This window comes from Canis lupus, chromosome 14 (assembly GCF_048164855.1).
Source record: "Canis lupus baileyi chromosome 14, mCanLup2.hap1, whole genome shotgun sequence".
Taxonomy (NCBI): Eukaryota; Metazoa; Chordata; class Mammalia; order Carnivora; family Canidae; genus Canis; species Canis lupus.
This window is the reverse complement of record NC_132851.1, coordinates 3031119-3055994: the sequence shown is the minus strand read 5'-3', so window position 1 is coordinate 3055994 and position 24876 is coordinate 3031119. Positions and strand designations below refer to the sequence as shown.

Here is a 24876-nt window from a genome sequence, read left to right as displayed (position 1 = left end):
CAACTATAGACCTCTACTGATTTTATGCATTCATATACACTTAAAATTTAAATGGATGTGTTTGTGCATGTGTATGGGTCGATAGCCTGCATTTTAGAACTAAACATTCTCAGAGATCAGGCTTTTCCTACATTAGTACACACACTTCTACAGTGATATTTTTAATGTACACCTCATAATAGTTTGAATCCAGTTTCACATTCATCAGCAGTGTATCAGAATACCCCTTTCACAACATCCTCATCAGCGTTATATTTTTTAATCACAACTGTAGTATTTGCAAATAACTATAAAATGCAAATTAGATCTTGTTATATTTAGATATGAAAAGTTCACCATTTTTCAAATTTCTGAAATATTATTTCAATTTAAATATTAGATAAGAGAAAAAGTAAAATTGTCATTAAAATATAATCAATTTCTGATTATAATATACAATGTCCAAAATTGTACAATTATGGATGGTAGCAAACAAAATACAAAAGGTGCAAAATGTTATCCCTTCATATTCTTATCATCTCCTACACAAGTTATTGAATATAAATAATTCATCTACTTAAGTAAAAATGTCTAACTACTCAGGAAAAAAGAGAGTAGTATGGTCAGAGAATATATTTTACATATGTAATAACATTCAAATACAAGTGGGAATTCTGATTGAGAATTCTGATTAGACAAATCACTAAAATTTTAGTTCACATTCAGTAATTCAAGTCACTGGTTTTTCCCTTTGGCTAAGAGTACATTTTACATGTATTATGTCAGTAAACAGGAGACAGAGTTGGTTGTGAAAAACACATACAATCTAAAATCTCATCAATCAACCAAAAAATAATGAAATCACTGAAGAAATTACCAGCTGCATGTCAATGATATTTCTGCCTACAACAGATTCAAGGTTTTAAAGATAAATGTCCTCCATAAAAAAATATAGTCCTTATGGAGTTTAAGTAAAAAGAAAGGAACGCTATTAAATAATCACACAAACCAGTGTAAAATCACTTCCATGAGAAGTGCAATGAAAAACAGAAACAATATGCCATGAAGGAATATATTAAGGGGCATGTGATCTAGTGAGATAAAGTGTCAATACGGGGTCAGTTAAAGTTGTTTAGGCTATTGACTAGTGAAACAATATGGTGAAAGATCTGGCTGAAAAAAGAAACTGAAAAAGTCAAAAGGTGGGAGAGGGCTAAGAAGGAAAATATTCAGAGGAACACAGACAGCCAAGAAAGAGCCAGATCATGGAGGGCATCGCTGAATGTTTTAAAGATTTTAATCTTTACTGTAAAAGCTATGAGAAGCAAAGTATTTTAGGCTGGAGAAGCACATTATTAGAATTATCTTCCAAAAACAAGGCAATCGAACAAACCTGGCAATAGATATAAGCGTTAGCTAGTGATTAAGACACATGAAAAGATGCTTAGCATCACCTGGTATCAGGGAACTACAAATAAAAACTACAATGAGATACCACCTCACACCTGTCAGAATGGCTAAAATTAACAAGACAGGAAACAGATGTTGGCCAAGATATGGAGATAGGGGAACCCTCTTACACTGCTAGTGAAAATGCAAACTGGTACGGCCACTCTGGAAAACAGTATGGAGCTTCCTCAAAAAATTTACCCAAAGGATACAAACATAGTGATTTGAAGGGGCACATGCACTCCAATGTTTATAGCAACAATATCCACAATAGCTAAACTATGGAAAGAGCCCAAATATCCATCAGCTGATGAATGGATAAAGATTGGGGGTGTACATATATATAAATTAATAATTATATAATATTCCATTGTGAATGTGTATGTGTATATATATGTATATATATACACACACACATATGTGTATATATAGTAATATAGAATATTACTATATTGGAATATAGTAATATTCCAACTCACACATTGGAATATTACTCAGCCATCAACAAGAATGAAATCTTGCCATTTGCAACAAAGTGGATGCAGCTACAGAGTATTATGCTAAGTGAAATAGTCAGAAAAAGACCAATGCCATATGATTTCACTAATATGTGGAATTTAAGAAACAAAACAGATGGATACAGAGAAAGGAAAAAAGAGAGAGAGGGAAGCAAACAATAAAAGATAGTCAACCATAGAGAACAAACTCTGGGTTACTAGAGGGAAGGTGGGTGAGGGAATGGGCTAAATGGGTGATGGGTGTCATATGTAAGTGATTGAGTCACTAAATTCTAGTCCTGAAACCAGTATTACCCTATATATTAACAAGAAGTTTTTTTAAAAAAACTTGAAACATACAAAAAACAAAAAACGAAAAACAAAACAAAACAAAAAAAAAAAACGAAAAACAAAAAACACCTCTCGAAATATTTAATCAAAAAAGAAAAAGCCAAGACTTCATCTTATTCATCATGGGACTCCAGGGCCTACAGCACAAGTTTTCACATGATAGGTGCCAAAATATTATTTTCAGAATAAATAAATGAGTCATTAATTAGATGAAACTTGAAAAAAGCTAAGTATTAACAGATTCATCTAGGAAACTGGCAATATCATAATAAAGAATATAAAGTTATTGCCAAGAACTTGCTAATAGTTGGTAACTACTGATGGCTCCATCACTAACTAATTAAAAGAGATCTAGAACCAGTGAGTTATTTCTCTAAATCCACCAGCTCACCCTCCTAATCCTTCATTTCCACAACCATAAAATAAAAAACAAGTGACTTGCTTATGGTGAGATTCAAATAAATCCCTGTATACAGTGGAATTAGTGAAGTACAAATGCTTTATAAAGAGCATTGTGATGCTGTTCTTAGAGATTACCTTCTGCCACTAATTATGCACTATAAGGACCTCCAATTTTTATTTGTTCCTAAATTTCAAATTAATGTTAAAAAAGAGATTTACTCAAACACAGTTAAGAAATTTAGAGGCAAATCTGAAGCTAAATTGAGCAATTTCTAACCCAAACACTTCCCTTTTAATATACTAATAACATAGAATTCTTTTGAATATACTCTTAAGTTTCAGTTCCCAAAAATAATGAAATACAGACATATTTCAAAGATACTGTCACTAGAATAAAATGCTGTCAACAAGATAATATTCTCCTGCTGTTGTACATAGACAAAACCAAATACTAGGGAAAAGCTAGCATAATTCTTCTTATAAAAAGAAATGTACATCTTATAATAATAACCTCTAATATCCAAAAATCAAATTTAAAGTCAATAATCTAAGAATGAAGTTTAAATGTTCATTTCTGTACCACTAAACAAACTATTTTACTAAGTTTAAAACTTTTAACAACAGAAAGAGATGACCATATTTGCCTATACAACTTCACACCCAACTGATCACAAAATTGCATGTGGAAAGTATCAAGTTTTCCAAGAGGAAAATTAAAAATAATAATGAATGAATGAATGAATGAATGAATGAATGAATGAATAAATAAATAAATAAATAAATAAACCTTCTGTTCTCATTGGACCAACACTCTGGTTGTTAACATGTGTTGCATGCTCTTCATGCACTTATTTAAAAATAAAAAAATCACAGAAGAAACTGATATAAAGAAAGATGTTAAAAAAAATTTTTTAATAAATAAAAAAAGAAAGATGTTATTTACCTATAGTAGTGTTTCTCATGTCTTTTTAATTTCATATTCACACACTCTCTAAAAGCAGGTATTTCTCAATTGGTCATTTATTTAAACACATTAGAAAATCAGAACCAAAACATGACAAAAAAATAAAGATTGGAGGAGTTAACATATAAAAATTGTTCTTTCAAGGGAATTTTTTCAAACAACGCATTAACATTCTAAGTAAGTAAATGTACTTTATTAGCAAAATATAAAATCATTAGTAATACAGTGAAAAGATTCATAATTTCATAATTGAACATTGTAGCTAAAATGTTACAAAGTGTTGAAATTAACCAAACTAAATCCCAAAACAGCACAGGCAGAGACTTAAAAGTTAGTACTAAGAAAGAGGCAAACAACATCTGATTAAAACATGTTCAGAACAAATCACGTTATTTATTAAATTTCAGATTCTGGATTATTACTCATATAAAGATTACCTAAGAGGTTTTTTTATCTTAAAATGTATTATTTAAAAAATCATTCAATCAAGACAAATTCACAGAATAATCAATGGCACATCTGAGGAAAAAAATTCATAATCATAAGTCTAGATTCATTTCTATTCCCTATTTCCCAACACCCCAAAACAAACAAATATATATGGATTTATATAATAAAACTACTCTTTCTGATATGAACAAACTGGTAGTTGAGACTGCAAATGCAATTTAGATCAAATTTTCATCTCGATACAAATTAATCGAGATGTGAACAAATTGATCAAAATAAAGAAAATACAGAGAATAGAAAAATAATCTGTGTTTGCCAGCTAACAAGCTAATCAGTCATCTGCCCAAAGGAGACAGCATTACCCCTTATTATGAGCCAAACACCCTCAACAAAGAATTGATGCACTCTAGAGAGAGAAAGGGACTAACTGCAAAGGGACAAGAAAGAAATTTGGTAGCTACCTGATTGTATGTATCTGTCAAAAATCATTGGACTATATACATAAAATTGTTGAATTTTGCTATATTTAAAAGTATACTCTAGTTTTAAAACGAGAACTATATCAATGAAAACATGGGTACAATTCATATAATATTCCATTACAGAGAACTTTACAAACAACCTTCTACACAACTCTAAAGTACTAGGAAAGCCTGCTATAAGTTATATAGTATGTTTCAGGTGTAGCCAGACCTCTAACTAAATACTTCTCTAAATTTTTTTCATTACTCACAGGGATTCTATAAAAATAAGAATATTTTGAAAATACATTAAGTATGAAAAATTAAGTATTCACCTTCAAATATTATTCATCCACAAAAAAAGATCATGAGACTAAACACTAATATCTAGGGTGCCTGGGTTGCTCAGTCGGCTGAACATCTACCTTTGGCTCAGGTCATGCTCCCAGGATCCTGGGATGCAGTGCCAATCACACTCCCTGCTCAGCAGGGAATCTGCTTCTAATCTCTCCCCCTGTCCCTTTCCACCTCGCCTCGCCTCTCCCCACCCCACCCCTGCCTCAGACTCTCTCTTTTGCAAATAAATAAAATTAAAAAAAAAAAAAACTTTAGAAGTAGAAACTCTAAGAGCACTCATATCTGAATATTTGCATTTATTAGGATAAATTAAAATTTATGATATTCAATAATGGCACCTTTAGCTTTTCTTTTCAGACATTAGAATCTAATTTCTAAAATGTTCTAAAACTGATTTATATTAACAGTTGCATAACTCAGTTAAGGTGCTAGAAATCAATGATTACATACCTGAAATGGGTGAATTTTATGCTATGTAAAGTATATCTCAGTAAAGCAGTTTATTAAATATATATATATATATATATATATGTATGTATGTATGTATGTATGTATGTTAGCAGGACGCTTGGGTGGCTCAGTGGTTGAGCTGAGCCTTTGGCTCAGGGCGTGATCCCGGGATCCCAGGATCGAGTCCTGCACTGAGCTCCCTGCATGGAGCCTGCTTCTCCCTCTGCCTGTGTCTCTGTCTGTCTCTCTGTGTGCCTCTAATGAAAAAACAAATAAAATCTTTTAAAAATATATATATGTTAGCAAAGCTATTCCTATGGAAAGATGCTTTAGGATGCAAACTTAGTGCGAATTCGCCATACAATCCTTCATCAATGGTAGTAGGGACTGCTAATCTTGGGGCTTGACTCAGATCTAAAAGTGAATTCCAACTTCACTATTTACTGTATGTATAAGCATTTGTAAGTTAAGACAAAGATATGCATAAATTAGTAAATTAGTAACTCATAATGGTGTTATAAATATTAAACAAAATAATGCTATAAGACTCTTAGCATTAATACTGGCACATATATGCTATTATTATTAATACTAATTTGGTATTAACAATTCCCCATAAATTTCACACATACTACTTGCTTACATAAGTTGAAAAACAATTTTAAGTTTTTAATATATAAATTATATGCAAATTAGATATAACTATTTCTCAATTAACATAAAAATTATCAGAATGAGACGTGATTACAAAGTAATGATACATTCTGAATATTGCCCTTCAAAATTAATCTCAGTAATTTATAATCAAAGAGGATCTATTTTCCAACAACTGTACATATTAAAAACCTGGGGATCCCTGGGTGGCTCAGCGGTTTGGTGCCTGCCTTCGGCCCAGGGCGTGATCCTGGAATCCGGGGATCGAATCCCACTTTGGGCTCCCTGCATGGAGCCTACTTCTCCCTCTGCCTGTGTCTCTGCCTCTCTCTCTCTGTCTCTCATAAATAAATAAATAAATAAATAAATAAATAAATAAATAAATAAATAAATCGTGAATAAATAAAACCTTATAATAAAAACTTAATTACAAAGAATTTACATACTTCACATTACTTATTTTATTCACATTATATATTGTAATGTATAAAAATGGATATTAGTATAATGCAAGGATACAAATTTAAAATATGTGTATTTATAAATAGATTTCAAAGGCTCTAATATATGTTAACTTAACATCCATAAATACCAGAGATTGTAATACATGTGAAGATTACTTAAAAAAAAAAAAAAAAACATATTTTTAGGAAAGCTGAAGCTTTTATCAAGTACACAGTACAAAATCATCAAAACAACTGCAGAACGTTTGCAAAAAGCTGGAAAATAAAAATGATACATTAACTTATCCAATGAATTTTCATTTATCTGGAGTAACTTGTATTTCAGCTATTATTGGTTCTCCACCACTAAGTGGTTTTCAGTTCAAATATGAATCATTGACAAAATTAAATATAAAAATATAGACTAATTCAAAAGTATTATGCAATCAAAAACTATGTATATGCCTGAAACTAATATAACACTGTATGTTAAATACACTGAAATAAGATTTAAAAAAAAATCTATGTAATTATCTCCTTCCAAGGCTGAAGATAGCAAAAAGGACAATTTTATATAATTAGATTGTAAAAGACAATCTATACTGTCTTTTTTAAAAGATTTATTTATTTATTTATTCATGAGAGACAGAGAGAGAGAGAGAGAGGCAGAGACACAGGCAGAGGGAGAAGCAGGCTCCCCGCAAAGAGCTCAATGCAGGACTCGATCTTGGAACCCAGGATCATGCCCTGAGCCAAAGGCCGATGCTCAACCACTGAACTACCCAGGCGTCCACTATACTGCCTCTTAAACCAGTTTTTCTCATCTTAAAATTCCCTTAACTAACTCCATCAGGGCAAGTATCTTGCCTATTTTGTTTACTGGCACATCTCTAGCCACAGCCATTCAGAGTATCTGGCACATAGTGGGCATTCATCACATATCTCTGAAATTGATCTGAATGTATGAACAAAGAACAATATCAAATGTGCAGAAAGGCAGACAAACAGTGGAAAAACTCAGTAGAGTTTCAAAAACAAAAATTGAAACTGGAGAATGTTGTTCACAAAACTGAAGAAAATATGTACCCTGTCTATTCTGGTCATCCTTCCCCGTTTTAATCATCCAGATAAGGATACAAAAGAAGCATTAATCACAAAAAAGTTAGTAAAAGACGAAAACAGAAAGTATGAGCAAAACATTCTAAGAAACATGCAATGAAATGCTTAGTAGTGGAAAGATGGTTAACAAGACCATGCAAGAGTATGCCAAGTGACACAACACAGAATCCTGTAAGATAGTAGACTAAGTTATATCATGCAGAGCCATCTAGTAATGTGGTCTACATTACTGTATGCCTGACCTGAGACTACAACTCAAATAAAACTTTTACACTTTAGTGGATAGAACTAGTAAGACCTAACCACTTGCTTTCAGAAATTTGACAGGGATCCCTGGGTGGCGCAGTGGTTTGGCGCCTGCCTTTGGCCCAGGGCGCGATCCTGGAGACCCGGGATCGAGTCCCATGTCGGGCTCCCGGTGCAAGGAGCCTGCTTCTCCCTCTGCCTGTGTCTCTGCCTCTCTCTCTCTCTCTCTCTCTCTCTCTGTGTGTGACTGTCATAAATAAATAAATTTAAAAAAAAAAAAAAAAAAGAAAAAATTTGACAGAAACTGAGCTAATCTGCTACATAGGAGTTTATTGCAATACAAAGGCAGGGGATGGGGGGAAAGAGGCTATTTCAACAAGTTATCCAAATCAAAAGAGAAACCTGGTATGAGAACAGTTTGCACTATGTACTTCCCAAATAAAATTTACCATATGAAAAAAAAAAAAAAAAAAAAAAAAAAAAAAAAAATAAAATTTACCATATGATATAATGGAAAAATTTACCAGGATAGGGCATTTTCACTGTGATCATGCTTACCCATCTCTCTGCAGACTAATAAGATAAAAATAAACAATGTGTATTTTGTTTCTTTTAAGGCAGTAAAATTTGGACTTAACATCCTATCCTACCCTTAGGATCTCAAAAGATAATAGATTCTTAAGTGTCCAATGTAAAACTTTAAAACAACAAAATAGAGCATTTTTATCATTTTATTTTTTTTAAAGATGTATTTACTTATTTATTTATGATAGACACAGAGAGAGAGAAAGAGAGGCAGAGACACAGGCAGAGGGAGAAGCAGGCTCCATGCCGGGAGCCCGATGCGGGACTCGATCCCGTGACTCCAGGATCACGCCCTGGGCCAAAGGCAGGCGCCAAACCGCTGAGCCACCCAGGGATCCCTGCAAAATAGAGCATTTTTAAAAGAAATTCAACTTTAGGTGTGAAATAGATATAAGAATTGAGCCAAAGACAAATGAAGATTGTTGTATTTCTCATTCTCAACTCCCCTGAGCATCTTTAAAAGATCTATATATCCTTAAAAACTGTAGAACCATTGTGTAGAGACACAATTTCAGCAGTCAATCACATATTTTGATGAGTTTCGATTTTACTTTGATGAATGAATCAAACTCTGATTCATCTGCATTTAAAGCAGAAACCTGCACCAGCAACATATGTCCCTTTCAAGAGGATCTGACAAAGATAAAAACCAAACAATGCTGGATTCATATAAATCTCAGTCTACTCTGAAATGTCTAACTATGTGACCATACACAGAACCGTATTTTATCAGCTTGGATTTGTTAAAATACATTCTCTTTCACCAGGCTGTTAAAATTAATGTTAACATCTATCATTAGGGAAATAATCTCATAATCAAAACATTAAGTGCTTTAGCTGAATTAATTTACCACTTAGTAATACCTCAAAGAGCTGTATTTCAGCATACTCTTAAATTTCAAACCAAGTAACAGTGAACACTACGCTGTGATAGTATCTTTTTAATGAATAATGCTCACAAAAATTTTGGATTCCCTTAAATAACTTAAAAAAAAAAACTCTTGTTTTTCAACAATTAACAGGCACTACTGTTAATAAAAAAGGTGATGAAGCCAGTATGCATGTGAATTTGAAAAAATACACACATACGTACATACATATACACACAGAACATATATACACACACACATACTCATAAATGTCAGCCCAGATGTATGAGAACAATGAGGTATTTACAAAAAAAAATTTTAAATAGGTATGAAGATCTCAATTTTCCTCCTGGTTCTAAGGCCTACCTGGAATAAATAAAATAACCAAATGAAAACTCATTTAATTTAACCTTTAATCTTTATTTACTTTAATTTTCATTGTATTTAGTATTATTAAATTTTTCTGTAACGTACAGACTGTCAAGCACTGTATCTAAGTTTTTAAGAACAGTTAAGTATCTTTCAAACATGTTTTTTTAAGAGAAGATAATCAAGAAAAGATCTCCCTTTACTGTCAAAAGTTATAAAATCTTCCTGTAGAAAACAATTTAAGTTAGCTATCCCTATAAATGTTAAGAGCAAAAGCTACTTGAATATAAATTTGAAAAATACTCCAAGAATTCTAACAAATTTATCACTTTTCTCTTCCTCCTCAAAGTAAGTACAACTATTCCAAATATGCACTTAATCACTTTTTACTTGCTCAAGCTGTACCAATTTTTAGGAAAAACTGTCAAATGTAAATAATACATTTTAAAATAAAAAGCAAAAGATATGTAAACTAAGCTTCTGTTTTGGGAGTTAGATTAAAACAGAATTTCCACATTAAAAAACAATGTTTTCCAACAGAATTGGAGGGGGAAGACTGGCAAACCATACATATAATAAAATTTTAGTATGCAGATTTCATAAGGAACACTTATAACTCAACAACAAAAACAATCCAATTTAAATATGAGCAAGGAACTTGAATATATATTTCCCTAAAGAAGATATACAAATTATCAATAAGCAATTGATATAAGATGCTTAACATCACTTGTCAGAGAAATGCAAATCAAAACTTCCATGAAATAACATTTCATATTCTTTAGGATGACTATTATCAAAAAAACCTAAAATAACAAGCATTGATAAAGATGCAGAGAAATTGGAATCCTTGTGCATTGTTGGTGGGAATGTAAAATGGTACAGCCACTGTGAAAAACAGAATGACAGTTTCTCATAAAATTAAACACAGAATTACTATATGATCGAGCAATTCAGCCTCTAGGTATATACCCAAAAGAACTGAAAACAGGTACTCAAATATTTGTACACCCGTGTTCAAAGCACTATTTTCAATAGCTAAAAAAGGTGGAAACAATCCAAATGTCCACTGATGGTTGAACAAATAAACAAAGCACATACATAACAATGGAATTTTTCAACCTTCAAATGGAATGAATTTAGAAGGAAATAAAGGGAGAGGAGGAGAGAAGGAGGGATGTAAGGAAGGACCAAGTGAGGGAAGAAAAAATTCTGACACATGCTACGGCATGGATGAATCTTAAAAACTTTATATTTAAAAAAAAAAAAAACTTTATATTAAGTGAAATAAGCCAGTCACAAAAGGATAAATATTGAATGGCTTACCTTACATGAGGAACCCAGAATAGTCACATTTATACAGACAATTATCAGAGGCTGAAAGTAAGGAGTAATGGGTAGTTACTGTTTTAATGGGTACAGAATATAAAATCTATGGAGATGAACAATGGTGATAGTAGCACAAAAATTTGAACATACTTAATGCCACTGAATTATATGCTCAAAAATGGTTAAAATGATGTTTTACATCTTTTACCATGAAAAATTTAAACAATTTTTAAGCAATATGGTACAGCTGAAAGAGCCTTGAATCAAAAAAATGAAGAAAAAAAAGAAAACGATGATCAAATTGAGGCACTGATATTAACAGTGTACTCTTAGGTTAAGTAATCTGAACTCTCTGGGACTCAGCTTTTTCATCTTTGAAATGAGAAAATAATATATGATGAAAGCGTTTCTTTTCAGTTCAAAACATTCCATGAAAGCACATTGCAAATGCACAAACCAAAGCTGACAATCAGCCTGCTGCCACTCAAGTGGAGAATTAGCCTCCCAGTCAAGTCTTACCAGTTTTAAGACAATCTGTTAAAGAAAATGTTTATCACAAAAGCAGACACATGAAAATAATCACAGTTCTGGAAAAAAGGAAAATAAAAAGCTCTATCTACAGGGTCATTAAAAATACCCAACTCTATGTTCTCAAACTGAGATATTATAAAAGATGGGGCAGTTAAAGACACATCATTTTGAGAGTCCTGTGGGGTAGGTTATTTATTCTCTATGTTTGCTGATAAATATTATTGGCATTTTGTTTTTAGGCTTGAAGAGCCTAGTTTCCATTAAAGTTAAAAGTGTTTACTCTAGTGTTATCCTGAGCTAGCACAAGAGAATGGCTGCTTCAGTTTCCATTTCAGGGAGGCAAAAGAATCAGTATCTGCTCACTTCTTCTTTAGACACCATGTCAATTATCATGAATCCACTATCACCAAATCCTCTTTCCTTATTAGCACTAAATTCAAACACGGATTCCACAAACATCTTCCTCAAACAAATGAACTGCTCAATAACTTCATTAATCGAAACCAACTCGCCTGCTACCGTACTAAATAAGGAATGGGTACTTAGAGGGATCCCTCAATCTTATAAATAAATGTGTTTTCCCACATTCCTATGACTATAGAAATGACTCATGACATATATAAGCAATAATTAAGGAAGAGAAAAAACATGAAAGCAGACTTTCTTTTCAATAAAAGAAAGAACTCTAGAGCTGCCCAACAAGGAATCTGGCTACCTGACAAAGTAGTGAAGTCCCTCTGAATAAAATATTCAACCCATGGATAGACAACTATAAATCAAAGCTATGTCATAGACTTAGTAAGTGAGAAAATGCCTATGATTCCACCCAACCCTGTTATCTACAATTCTATGAGATCATCACAGTATCCATATTCTGTTGAATGTATACTAGGAGAGTTCAAATTTATTAGCTGTACTATCTCAACTACCCTCTAAATACATGGAAATCCACTTTTACTACAAGGCAAAAAGCACACTGAGCCTTTGAAGATGATTAACAGAAGATAATGTACATCTTCAGTCCTTCAGGTAAGAAAGGGATTGAAGACTTTGGAATCAGATAACCTTCTATGAAAATCCTTGCCCATCCACTGTGTGACTTTGGATAATTTAAATAACCTCCCTGAGTTTTATAGTTTTATAAGAGAATATCATCTTAGCTCATAGGATTATTATGAAAAGTTTGTTAAGCTTATGTACCTAATACCGCATTAAAGAGTATTTTCCTTCAAATCCTATGCATTCTTTAATAACCTGCTTACAAGTTACCATGTTCATGTTCTTCATGACTTTCTGAGCCAAAGTAATTTTTCTCTGAATTTCCAAAGTATGCTGCATTTCTCTCCATATAAATGAGATTACATTTTTGAACCTTCAGTTATGGAAGAAACTGAATTTGAGACTATAATTGCAGTTTTACAAGCCTGATGAGGAAGAAACTGGGTTAATAAACATTTGATTAACTGGTTTAAATTTTTTTTAAGTGTTCATATTAAAAAGCTCAGACATCCTTAATCATATACAAGTCTAGGCTCAAAAGTAGCCTTCCAAATTCCTCTCCCACAGTATCCATTCACAGATCCAAGAGAGCAACCTTGACTTTGTTGAGACAATATTACCCCCTAAAAGCTTTCACACCCCAACCAACCTGCTCATGTCTGGATATCTACCCAATTCAAGCAGTAAAACCCACTTGTACTGTCACTTCTCAGAAGCCAACCATGATGTTCAAGGGAAATTTTCTACTTTCTATAAACTATTAGGACATTTTATTTAAGACTCAATTTTGCCATTTAAAGACAATTGTTTTCTTATATGCCTATGTCCTCTCCCACTAGATTAAGTTTTCATGCTCAGGGGATATCTCTTACCCTCACTGCATTCTACTGTATTCTTTCCCCAATACCAATATGTAGCACATTGCCTGTCAAAACACAGGAAATCAAAAATATTTATGAATGATATCTACTCTCCGCTAATAGAATTGAAGCTTCTTAAGGAAAAGCGGCAAAGAAATAAAAAATAAATTAACACATACTTTAGGTACTTATTTTTCAATTAAAATTGCAGATCAAGGATGTACAAATGGTCAGTTTATGTAATATAATACATAAACTTGTATGATTTGAGGTATAGTGACAAAAGCAAACAATCTAAAAACTACATTCTACCTTATGAATGAATGTCACAAACATTATTTTGAGTGACAGAAGTCAGCCAAAAAGGAGAATATGTTGGATGACTCTATTTAAGTCCAAGGACAGACAAAAGTAATCATTATTAATAGAAATGAGGATAATAATTAACCTTGCAGGAGGGTAAGTAAGACAGGATTCTGAGATGCTAATATGATTCTGTTTCTTAATCTTTCTGCAGGTTGCCAAAGGGCCAATACACTTATGAAATACCATAATACATACATTTTTCTATAAAACAGTAATATTTCAATTAAAAAGTTTAGAAATAGAGTGGGCATATTTATTATAGTTTCTCTATCCTGAAAAAAAAAATGTTAACTCCAAAAATGTATCTAAAAGCCTAAAAGCACTACCACTGTAGAAATTTTAAAAATATCTACAGAAAACCAAGGTTTATTTCTATTAGTGATAACAAAGTTATACTTTATTGCCCTTTAACCAACACTTCATTGCCCATTTTTAAATATCCCCTTACTAAAAAGAGAGGAAAATTAAAATTTGAATTACTCAAGATCTATGTCATTAAAAATTATTGTCATTGTGTCTTTCCCACTATAAACTACATATTTCAGTCCTGTTCCAAGAGACTAAAAGAATTAAGTTAATCTGATGTAAAGCAATGAAGAAAAAATTTATTGAAATGTTTATATTTTTTGTTTGGAAAGTATGTAATACTGATTGAAAAATAAAATATGACCAAAATATTTTGAAAAAAATAAATCCCAAGAAACTGGAGTTTAGCGTTAGCTTGCTCACTGAAGCTAAAATAGATTAACATGAACATTCAAATGTGAGAAAAATAAATTTTTTTCAATGTTACTTAAGCCACGTATTTTTTAAATTAGCAAACCTGATTAAAATGTTAGTTTGAAATTTCATATATATAATTAGTATCAATTTAGACATTTTTAAACAAGTATTAAATATTTTATTATTTTACATAAAATATAGATTTCCATTGCTAACTCAAATATACCAACTAAAAGGTTTTTCAATGTGGTATATGTTTCAAAAGCTACAATCTATAGTAAATATGTTCTTCTCATTATTGAAAAAATACAGATATAGATATAAATAGCATCATACATGTGCTTTAAGAAACTGGAATTTGATTTTTAAAAATCCAAATGAAACCGCTTGTATGATTTGAGGAAGGGATATACCATACTGGGAACAGAGCTGACATTTAGTTACACAATTAGGGTGCCTTACTAAAATAATCTTCGCTCACTACATGAATTAAATAAAATTCTCAGTTCTCATATGATTTTGTTTGAATAAGCCCTTTATGATGAATTTTATCTGGTATCTTATTCATTTCAGTTAACTAAGATACATCTCAATTTAGTAAGTCTTATATGTATTACTTTCAATTTAGAGTTGCTAAGAACAAATTATAGTTTACAGTCTATTAAGGAAAATAATGTAAAGAAACTATTAAAAAGCAATATACTCACATAAAGCATAGAAAAATATCACTCAAATAATACAGAAGTGATCTTAAATACAAAAAGGCAAGTCACATCCGAATACAAGCTTTGTATGATCTCATGTTTTTAGTATTTAAAGGGAATATTTACTTTCATATGTTAGCAGACTTATTTTTTTTTAAGATTTTATTCATTTATTCATGAGACAGAGAGAGAGGCAGAGACACAGGCAGAGGGAGAACCAGGCTCCATGCAGGGAGCCTGATGTGGAACTGGATCCCGGGCCTCCGGGATCATGCCCTGGGGTGAAGGTGGCGCTGAGTCACCCGGGCTGCCCATAAAGTTAAATCGCACTTGGCAATATGTAGAGTTAGCCCTATACATCCTTAAACTAAGCCTTGACTATTTAAATATTCAATTTTTTTCATATAAAAGCTATAATTCATTTTGAAAATTTTGGCTTCTTATTTTTTTAAAAAGCTAAGTATTTGCTATAGTAAATTGCACTGTTTTTCTAAAAATCTCAATGTTATGAATGATAAATAAATCAGCACATAACTGAGATAACAGTGCTCACAAACATTCATTAAAGTTGATACTGATATACCACTGGGACATATCCCATAGTATTTCTTAACAGATCAGAATATAAAACTTGGCTCAAATGCAACATGCTGTGTATATACAAATAAAAAGTTAAAAAGTGAATCTCTATAAAACATAATAAATGACATGTGTGGAATATGGATAACTAAGGACAAAATCAAACTTACCAAGAGAAATTAACAATGATTTTTTAATAATGGTTTCATTTTATACAAGAACTGATTTCAAGACTTACTTAACTACAACTTTTATATTTTTTTTAATTTTCTGGATCAAAAGACAAATTTTTTGAAGATGTGAGCATTTAATTTACAAATTTCATTTTAAGAGTTATATACTGTTATAGAAATATATTTTTAACAAATGAAGTACTTTAAAGAATATTTTCTAGAACTTCTGTTGCTTTTCATAAATAACTAACAGAAAATACATCCTGTAAAAATAAGCTTATTAAATCAGGTTGGGAAAGCAAACACATATTCTAAATAGTAAAAATGACCTAATTTTAAAATGTAGAAATATCTCACTAGAATATAATTTCATGTGTTTAAACTTTATTTCACATCTTCAGTTTTGTTTTTAACATTAAAAAATGCTTTCAACTACAAAGAAAAAAACAATGAAAAGTTATGACTGGTAAACTACTGGCTTTCTTTCTATAAGCCTCTTTCAATCTAAAGAAATAGGATCTCTAAATAAAGTAACCCAAACCAAATGAAAAGAAGGAGGCTAAAATCAGTTTCTTCCAAATGCAGCAACTACAGACATTATCAAATACTCTAAATCTATGTCATGGGTATGCTTTTCTTAGTGGCTAGGAATATACATGAAATTGTTATTTGGGTGATAAATACTTAGGCCTTGATATTAATTTGCAACTTTTTAAAATCTTTGCATCCTGTCTCTCAAAAAGGAAAAAATATTTGCCTTTGCAGTTCCTAGTATAGTATGAAGCAGCACCAATTTACTGTAGTTCCAACATGGATTAATAGTTAATACCCACCAACACTTAACACTACCACAAAAGATACTAGGACCTAGTATCAAGCATTAAAGAAAGGTTAGTGTCTCAGTAAAAGTCAGTACATCTTCAGATATTCTTCTAAGGTTCTGTATAAAAGTGACACACGTGCATAAGACAGACACAATTGAGATTTTTCCCCTACATGATAAATGAAAATTACCATAAACCACATTTTAACATAATCCTTACCAGCATGTGGGTAGTTTCAGAAGTTTACCATAAAGAGCAGTGCTGAAAGAGGGAATAATCGGTACAGGTAAGCAGTAAAATCCCCTACAATCCAAAGATGTTAATCCTGCCTGGAAACCAAATATCTGAAACAAAAAGAAAAGATCCAAATGTTCACAAAGTTTTAATAAGCACAGGATGAAATACGTCAGTTTCAATTTGCTCTACAACAGCTGCACACTAAATATGTTCCAATGTCTTTTTCCACTTCCCAAATATTGTTTTCTTTTATTCAACTTAACATTAAGCCCAAATTAAAAGATTTAAATATATAGTAATTCTTTCACATCCCTGAAAAATCATTGCTTCTTACTAACTTTAAGTTTCACATTATGTGTTTTATTGTCTGCTAATATGCACACACTTGCTATTAATATAAACCGCCTGAATTGTGCACATTGTAAAAATTAACTTTAATAAATTACCATTAATATAATGTTATGGCTAAAAGAGCATTAATTACAACAAAAACAATCATAAAATGTATTTTGCCTTCAACTTACACTATGCACACACAAAAAGAATATCCAAACGTGTCCTAAAATATTACATCTTTTCCCTTTCTTCTGTGAAAATTGTAGGGCTGAGGTTTTTAATCCCCAGAAACGTGGTACATGACATAAATTACTCTTCATATGTTTGTACTTAAAACGAGCAGATCACACTAAAGAAATTTTATAAGCATTCCCTGAAATTCCAGAAGAGTATATTTGCTTTAATAGGAAGAATCAATATAACATCAAACTTTATATAAAACACTAAACTTATTATTTCTGCTCCAATTATTTCCAATAAGGTAAAAGATAAACATCTAAAACAGGAAACAGTAAAACACAGGGATGCAAAAGAGAGTTACTGTTTTCCAACAACATACAGAAGTAGATTAAGCCTAATACTTACTTTTATTATTTTTTATTCCTTTGGTTCATAAAGCACTGACTTTCCTATCTCTAGGATTTATATTAACTGATAAGTTCTACAGTGAAAGATGTTTAAGATTTTTCAGTAACTAATTTCCAAAACAAATACTTTCATTTAATGAACTTATAAACTAATGACTCATTTCTTTAAAAAGTATTAAACCGTTCCAAATGGTATCAAAAACGTATTATGTCCCTATAAACTGACAATGTCAAAGAATTTGCTCTTAAGTCAGTTCCAAGTGAACAAAATAATTATTTTGGAAACGAGATATTAGTTAGAATTACATATTTTTAAAGAAAACTGCATTTCAAAGGGCCTACCTACCGAATTACTATCAAAGAAAATGAAAAATGAAAATGATACACCTACTATCCAATAAGTACTGTTTCAACCTGGTGGTAAGAAATTATAGAATTGAGATGGAAAAAAATTATTCTAGTATTTAAATGATCAATCTTAAAAATTAAGTTATTCACATACATTCTCTTTGAAGACTTTTTCTGAGCAACACCATATACCAAGAATTTCCAGACACTGTGCAATTTCAGAATTTCCTATTTCCTCTAAAAGATCCATTGAAAGGATTCCAACACTTACAATTAATATCACTTAATATAAAACATTTTTAAAGCAATGCCCAACCTCCAAATATTTCTAGAGTATGAATAAGGATAACATTTTATCCTATTAGATTATCTGTGTTCAACTAAAAATTCTCTCAAGCCACTTTCTAATACTCTATGAAGTGCCCCAACAGTATAATCACAGACACTATTATTCAGTGCACTCAGATGGAAACTGGGTGTAGAGGAGATCCCTGCTGGATGTTTGCAGAACTGCAAAGAACTCTGGGGAAACTTTATTCTATGTTTTTTAAACTTACTAAATTTACACGCTGTCCAGAGAGAGATGCTTCTATGGGAACACTCAGACAAATATAAATTATAATGAAAAGTGTACCTATCTACCACATCAAAAATAATTATTTCAAAATAATCAATTCCAACTCTCCTTTAAATTACAGTAATGAGATACATAGATTTAAAATACTTATATAACCTACTAATTTATCAACAGCCCTTGACCAAGATTACAAATACTTTATCTAGAAAAAGGAAAACCAACACAGTATGAGTTGAGGTTGCTTTCACCAAGGATATTACATATATTCAGAAACAGAATAAAATATGTAAAAAACTGGCATAACTCTATACCCAAAAAATTAAAAACCCAATTTAAAAATGGGAAGAAGACATGAATACATATTTTTCCAAAAATAAAACATACAGATGACCGACACATGGAAAGATGCTCAACATCGCTCATCAGGGAAATACAAATCAAAACTACAATGAGGTATCACCTCACACCTATCAGAATGGCTAAAATCAAGAACACAAGAAACAACAGGTGCTGGCAAGGATGCAGAAAAAGTGGAACCCTTGTGCACTGTTGGTGCAAATGGAACCTGGTGTAGCCACTGTGGAAAACAGTATAGAGATTTCTCAAAAAGTTAAAAATAGAACTACCCTAAAATCCAGCAATTGCACTACTAGATATTTACCCCAAAAGTACAAAAATGCTAATTCAAAGGGATATATGCACCCTGATGTTTATACAGCAGCATTTCCTACAATGCCAAATTATGGAACATCCAATCCACTGATGAATGGATAAAGATGTGGTTGTGTATACACACACACACACACAGGAATATTACTCAGCCATTAAAAATGAACTCTTGCCATCTGCAACAACATGGATGGACCTAGAGGGTATTTGCTAAGCAAAACAAGTTGGTCAGAGAAAGACAAATACCATATGATTTCATTCCTATGTGGAAGAAATAAATGAGTAAAGGGAAAAAGAGAGGCAAACCAAGAAAAAAGACTCTTAACTATAAAGAACACACTGATGGTTATCAGAGGAGAGATGGATGGGGGAATAGGTGATGATTAAGGAGTGCACCCGCTGTGATGAGTATTGGGTACTGAATCACTATAGTGTACACCTGAAACTATTATTACACTGTATGGGAACTAACTGAAAAAAAAAAGTTTTTTTAATTTAAAAAAATTAAAATATACTACAGCTTCTGTGCAAAAGTATATGCTGTGTCTGAAAAAATAAACATAAAATTACATTATTCAACATTCCATTTCAAGCTATATATAGAAAATAAATCAGTGAAGTTAATAGGTATTCACACACCACGTTTATACCATACATATTAGCTGAAATGTGGAAACAACTCAAGTGTTCATCAATGAAAGAATGGATTAATAAAATGTTGGGATGCCTGGGTGGCTCAGTTGTTGAGCAACTCCTTCGGCTCAGGACATAATCCTGGTGTCCCGGGATGAAGTTCGGCATTGGGCTCCCTGCAGGGAGCTTGCTTCTCCTTCTGTCTGTGTCTCTGCCTCTCTCTGTGTGTCTCTCATGAATAAATAAAATTTTTTTAAAATGTGGCATATACATATGATATAGTATTAATCAGACTCAAACTATAAGCCAGCTTTAAAATATGCTATGACATGGATAAATCTTAGAAACAGTATCTTAATGAGATACAACAGCTAAATGGAATATACTATGTGATTCCACTAATCTGAGGTACTTAAAGTAGTCAAATTCAGAGACAGAGTGAAGAATGTATCCACGAACAGAGGAAAGAGGATTTGGAATTATTGTTTAACAATTTCAGTTTGGGTTGATGAGAAGATTCTGGAGTTGGATATTAATGACAGTCCCACAATTATGAGTGTAGTTACTCTCCCTAAACTGTACACCGAAAAATTATTTTTCGGGACTGAAAAATGCCAAGTTTATTTTATAAAAACAAAGTAAAAACAATTTTTTAAAAAGTAATCTATAGACAGTAATACATCAGAATATGCAAAAACTAAAGAAAGAATAATTATAATGAGAATTCTGCAGAATAATGAACATTTTGGGAAAGAAAAGACTTGAGGACAAAAAGACAGAATCAGATCTAGGGGATTAAAAATTAGAAGCTTCAGAGCTAAAACTGCTTAGAGAAAATAAATCATTTCATTTCATACGGGAAAAATGAAGTCCAAAAAGGATAAAGGACTTCTTCAAATTTCATATTGCTAAAACAGCAATATGATGCTTCATTTGACTTAGCTCATCTATTAGCTCACAATTTCACTCTGCCTTGCTTCCTCCCACCATTTTCTTCTTCCCCTCTCCAAAAAAGCATGCTTGATTCTCCACTTATTCTTAAAGAAAAAGCAAATTTTCTCACCACCATCTCACTTCTAACCAACAGCAAAACTCCATTTCTCACCTTTAATCAGCAAGTATCTTGAAAGAAGCCTGGAGAATGCTACATTTTTTTTTCACTGCCTACTCATTCTTTAACTCTCTAAATCTAGTTTTGATTCATGTATCCACAGAAACAAAAAGAAACTAGAGAGTGAAACTGATAATATGTACCTTTCTTATGGAGAGAAATCAAATATTTTCTCTGGACTTTTTCCACAAACAATTGAGAAAATAATTTTTTATTGTTGCCCAGAATTTTAAAAATATGAATATTGTCATTCTGTCACCTACACTTTTAAAGAAATAAAATCCTTCAGAATACCTCAGGAATGCTTACAATTCAACAATAGAAGGACACATAATTCAAAAATGGGCAAAAGATTGGAATAGGTATTTCTCCAAAGATACATACAAATGGCAAATAAGCACATGAAAAAAAGATTCAATATCATTAGTCATTATGGAAATATGTATCAAAATCAGAATAAGATATCCCTTTACAACCACTGAGATGACTAAAATCAAAAAGACAGACAATAACAAATATTAGTGAAGATGTGAAGAAATAAAAAATTCAATGGTAGTAGAACAGGAAACAATTTAATAATCCCTTTGGGGGAAAAGTTTGGTAATTCCTAAAAATGTTAAATATAGAGTTAGGGGGATCCCTGGGTGGCTCAGTGGTTTAGCGCCTGCCTTCAGCCCAGGGCGTAACCCTGGGGTCCCGGGATCGAGTCCTACATCAGGCTCCCTGCATGGAGCCTGTTTCTCCCTCTGCCTGTGTCTCTGCCTCTCTCTCTCTCTGTGTTTCTCATGAATAAATAAATAAAAATCTTAAAAATAAATAAATATAGAGAGTTACCATTTGACCAGACAACTCCACACCTAGGTATACACCCAAAGGAAATGAAAACCTGTGATCACACAAAAATCTATACATGAAAGTTCATAGCTACATTATTAACAGCCAAAACTGCCCATTTTTAAAAAAAGATTTATGTATTTAAGAGAGCGAGAGCAAGCACACATGCATGCTAGCAGGGGGGAGAGGAAGAGGGAGAGACAGAAACCCAAGCAGACTCCCTGCTGAGCACAGAGACCAGGGTGGGGCTTGATCCTACGACCCTGAGACTATCATCTGATCCCAAACCAAGAGTCAGAAGCTCAACCGAGCCACCCACGTGCCCCAAAAATGCCCATTTTGAAACACAAATGCCCATCAACAGATAAATGGATAAACAAAATACAGTTTATTCATATAATAGATTATTCAGCCATAAAAAGGAATAAAATCCTGATACATGCTACAATTTGAATGAACCTTAAAAACATTAGGCAAAGTGAAAGAAGCCAGTCACAAAAGATCCTATGTTATATGATTTCATTTATATGAAGTGTCCAGAATAAGGAAATACATAGAAAAAGAAAATAGGTTGGTAGTTACAAGGGGTAGGAGGTGGGGAGTCAATGGGGAATGAATGCTAATAGGGATTCATGAAAATGTTCTGAAATTTGATAGTGGTGACATGTGCATTAATTCTGAAAACCCTAAAAATCTCAACTTCTATTCTTTTAAAAAGGTGAATTTATGTCACATAAGTCGTATCAATAGTCATTATTTAAAAAATTTAAAAACCTTAAAGCATACTTAAAGTCTACTTTAAAACCATGACACTCCTGGGCAGCCCGGGTGGCTCAGTGGTTTAGCACCACCTTCAGCCCAGAGCGTGATGCTGGAGGCCCGGGAATGAGTCCCACGTCAGGCTCCCTGCATGGAGCCTGCTTCTCCCTCTGCCTGTGTCTCTGCCTCTCTCTGTCTGCATCTCTGTGTCTCTCATGAATAAATAAATAAAATCTTTAAAAAAAAAAAAAAAAACATATGACACTCCTACTAGTCCTACAGGCACCCCACACCACCCTTAAACTACTTACACCTACTTTCAAGAATTTGGGATATATTATACGCATTCTTTTTTTTTTTTTTTTAATTTTTATTTATTTATGACAGTCACACAGAGAGAGAGAGAGAGAGAGGGGCAGAGACACAGGCAGAGGGAGAAGCAGGCTCCATGCACCGGGAGCCCGACGTGGGATTCGATCCCGGGTCTCCAGGATCGCGCCCTGGGCCAAAGGCAGGCACCAAACCGCTGCGCCACCCAGGGATCCCCTATTATACGCATTCTTATACCTTCACAGACCCTTTCAAATGTGTGAACAATCTTCAGCATTATTTTGATTTTTTTATTTACATAAATATCACATATATATATACACATCATACACACACACACACACACACACACACACACACACACACACCATTGTGCATCTTGGTATTCCTACCAAAAATTACATTTTAGAAAGTTATCCATGTGAGCATATAGAGATCTCCAGTTGTGTATACCTCCATATGCAAAAATTTCTCTGGGGCAGGGGTCAGCAAACCACAAGTCAAATTTCACCCAATGCCTGATTTGTATTGCCTACAGTTAAGAATAACTTTTACATATAAACATTTATAATCCATTTGGTGATAGGGAATACTAAGCAGGAACTCCAATTAAGTAAAATGTTATTCCAAGAAAAATAATTCCATTCTTCTCATTAGTCAAACTGTATTACAAAAAAAAAGATCAGTCTATTACATTTTTAATCTCATCAACTTAAAAATCTGTGGAAATGTATTCTCTTATTCCTATGACTGTATCACTCTTTCATCAAGGGAGTAGATTTCCTCCATCCTCTTAAAAATGGGCTTTGCTTGGACTTCTACTAAGAAAACATGTTCTGGGTAGCCTGGGTGGCTAAGCAGTTTAGCGGCGCTTTTGATCCAAGGCATGATCCTGGGGACCTGGAATCGGGTCCCGCGTCAGGCTCCTTGCGTGGAGCCTGCTTCTCCCTTTGCCTGTGTCTCTGCCTCTCTCTCTCTCTCTCTCTCTCTCTCTCGGTCTCTCATGAGCAAATAAATAAAATCTTTAAAAAAATTTAAAAAAGGAAAACATGTTCTACTTTACATGGTTTGAAAACAAATTTTACCATCTTAAACTAGAGGCGATCTAAAACTGTTATATTTACATTGGTTTCCTTTTATTCTACTAATATGCAAGTATTTATTAACTTTAAAACATGGAACGATGAAGTGTGAACCAATAAAATCAGGAGTCCTCTTTTGGAGTCCTCTACATGAAATTTAGTGCATTTTTAATTCTTATTCTTGAATATAAGTTTGTGTAGTTTTCTTTAGTCCAAAGAGAATCTGATTAGATAAATACTATTCCTAATTAGACTATACATCTGTTTGCTTTGCAGAAACACTTAGTACTCAACATCTAGTTTATCTTTATGTACCTACAATGGGATGCTTTGTTGCTGTTTTTTGAGAGAGAGAGACATGTGCATGCCTAAGTGGAGGGGGCAAGGAATGGGGCAGGGAGGGCCAGAGATAAAGAGAGAGGAAGAGAGAGTCTTTCTCCATGTGCTATGCATGAAACCCAATGCAGGGCTGGATCTCACAACCCCAAGACATGACCTCAGCTGAAACTGAGAGTCCAATATTTAACCAAGTGAGACATATTATTTACCAAAAAAAATGAAAGAGCTAAAGTAAAGCCTCCAATAATTAACTTTATATAACTTGATTTAAAACATTAAGAGTTCTCTCTTTGTATCAAGA

At 32.7% G+C, this 24876-nt stretch overlaps 1 protein-coding gene across 22 annotated transcripts in view; it reads right to left on the bottom strand.

The window, feature by feature from the left end:
- VPS13B (vacuolar protein sorting 13 homolog B) overlaps nucleotides 1–24876 on the bottom strand; it is a 733948-nt gene that overhangs the window by 615730 nt on the left and 93342 nt on the right. For all 22 annotated transcript variants that reach the window (XR_012006520.1, XR_012006521.1, XM_072773981.1 and 19 more), the window contains one exon: nucleotides 16953–17077. Coding sequence is in view for 20 of the 22 variants with exons in the window: in XM_072773981.1 (XP_072630082.1) it covers nucleotides 16953–17077 (125 nt within the window). In the remaining 2 variants the exon portion in view is untranslated. The remainder of the gene's footprint in view (nucleotides 1–16952; nucleotides 17078–24876) is intronic.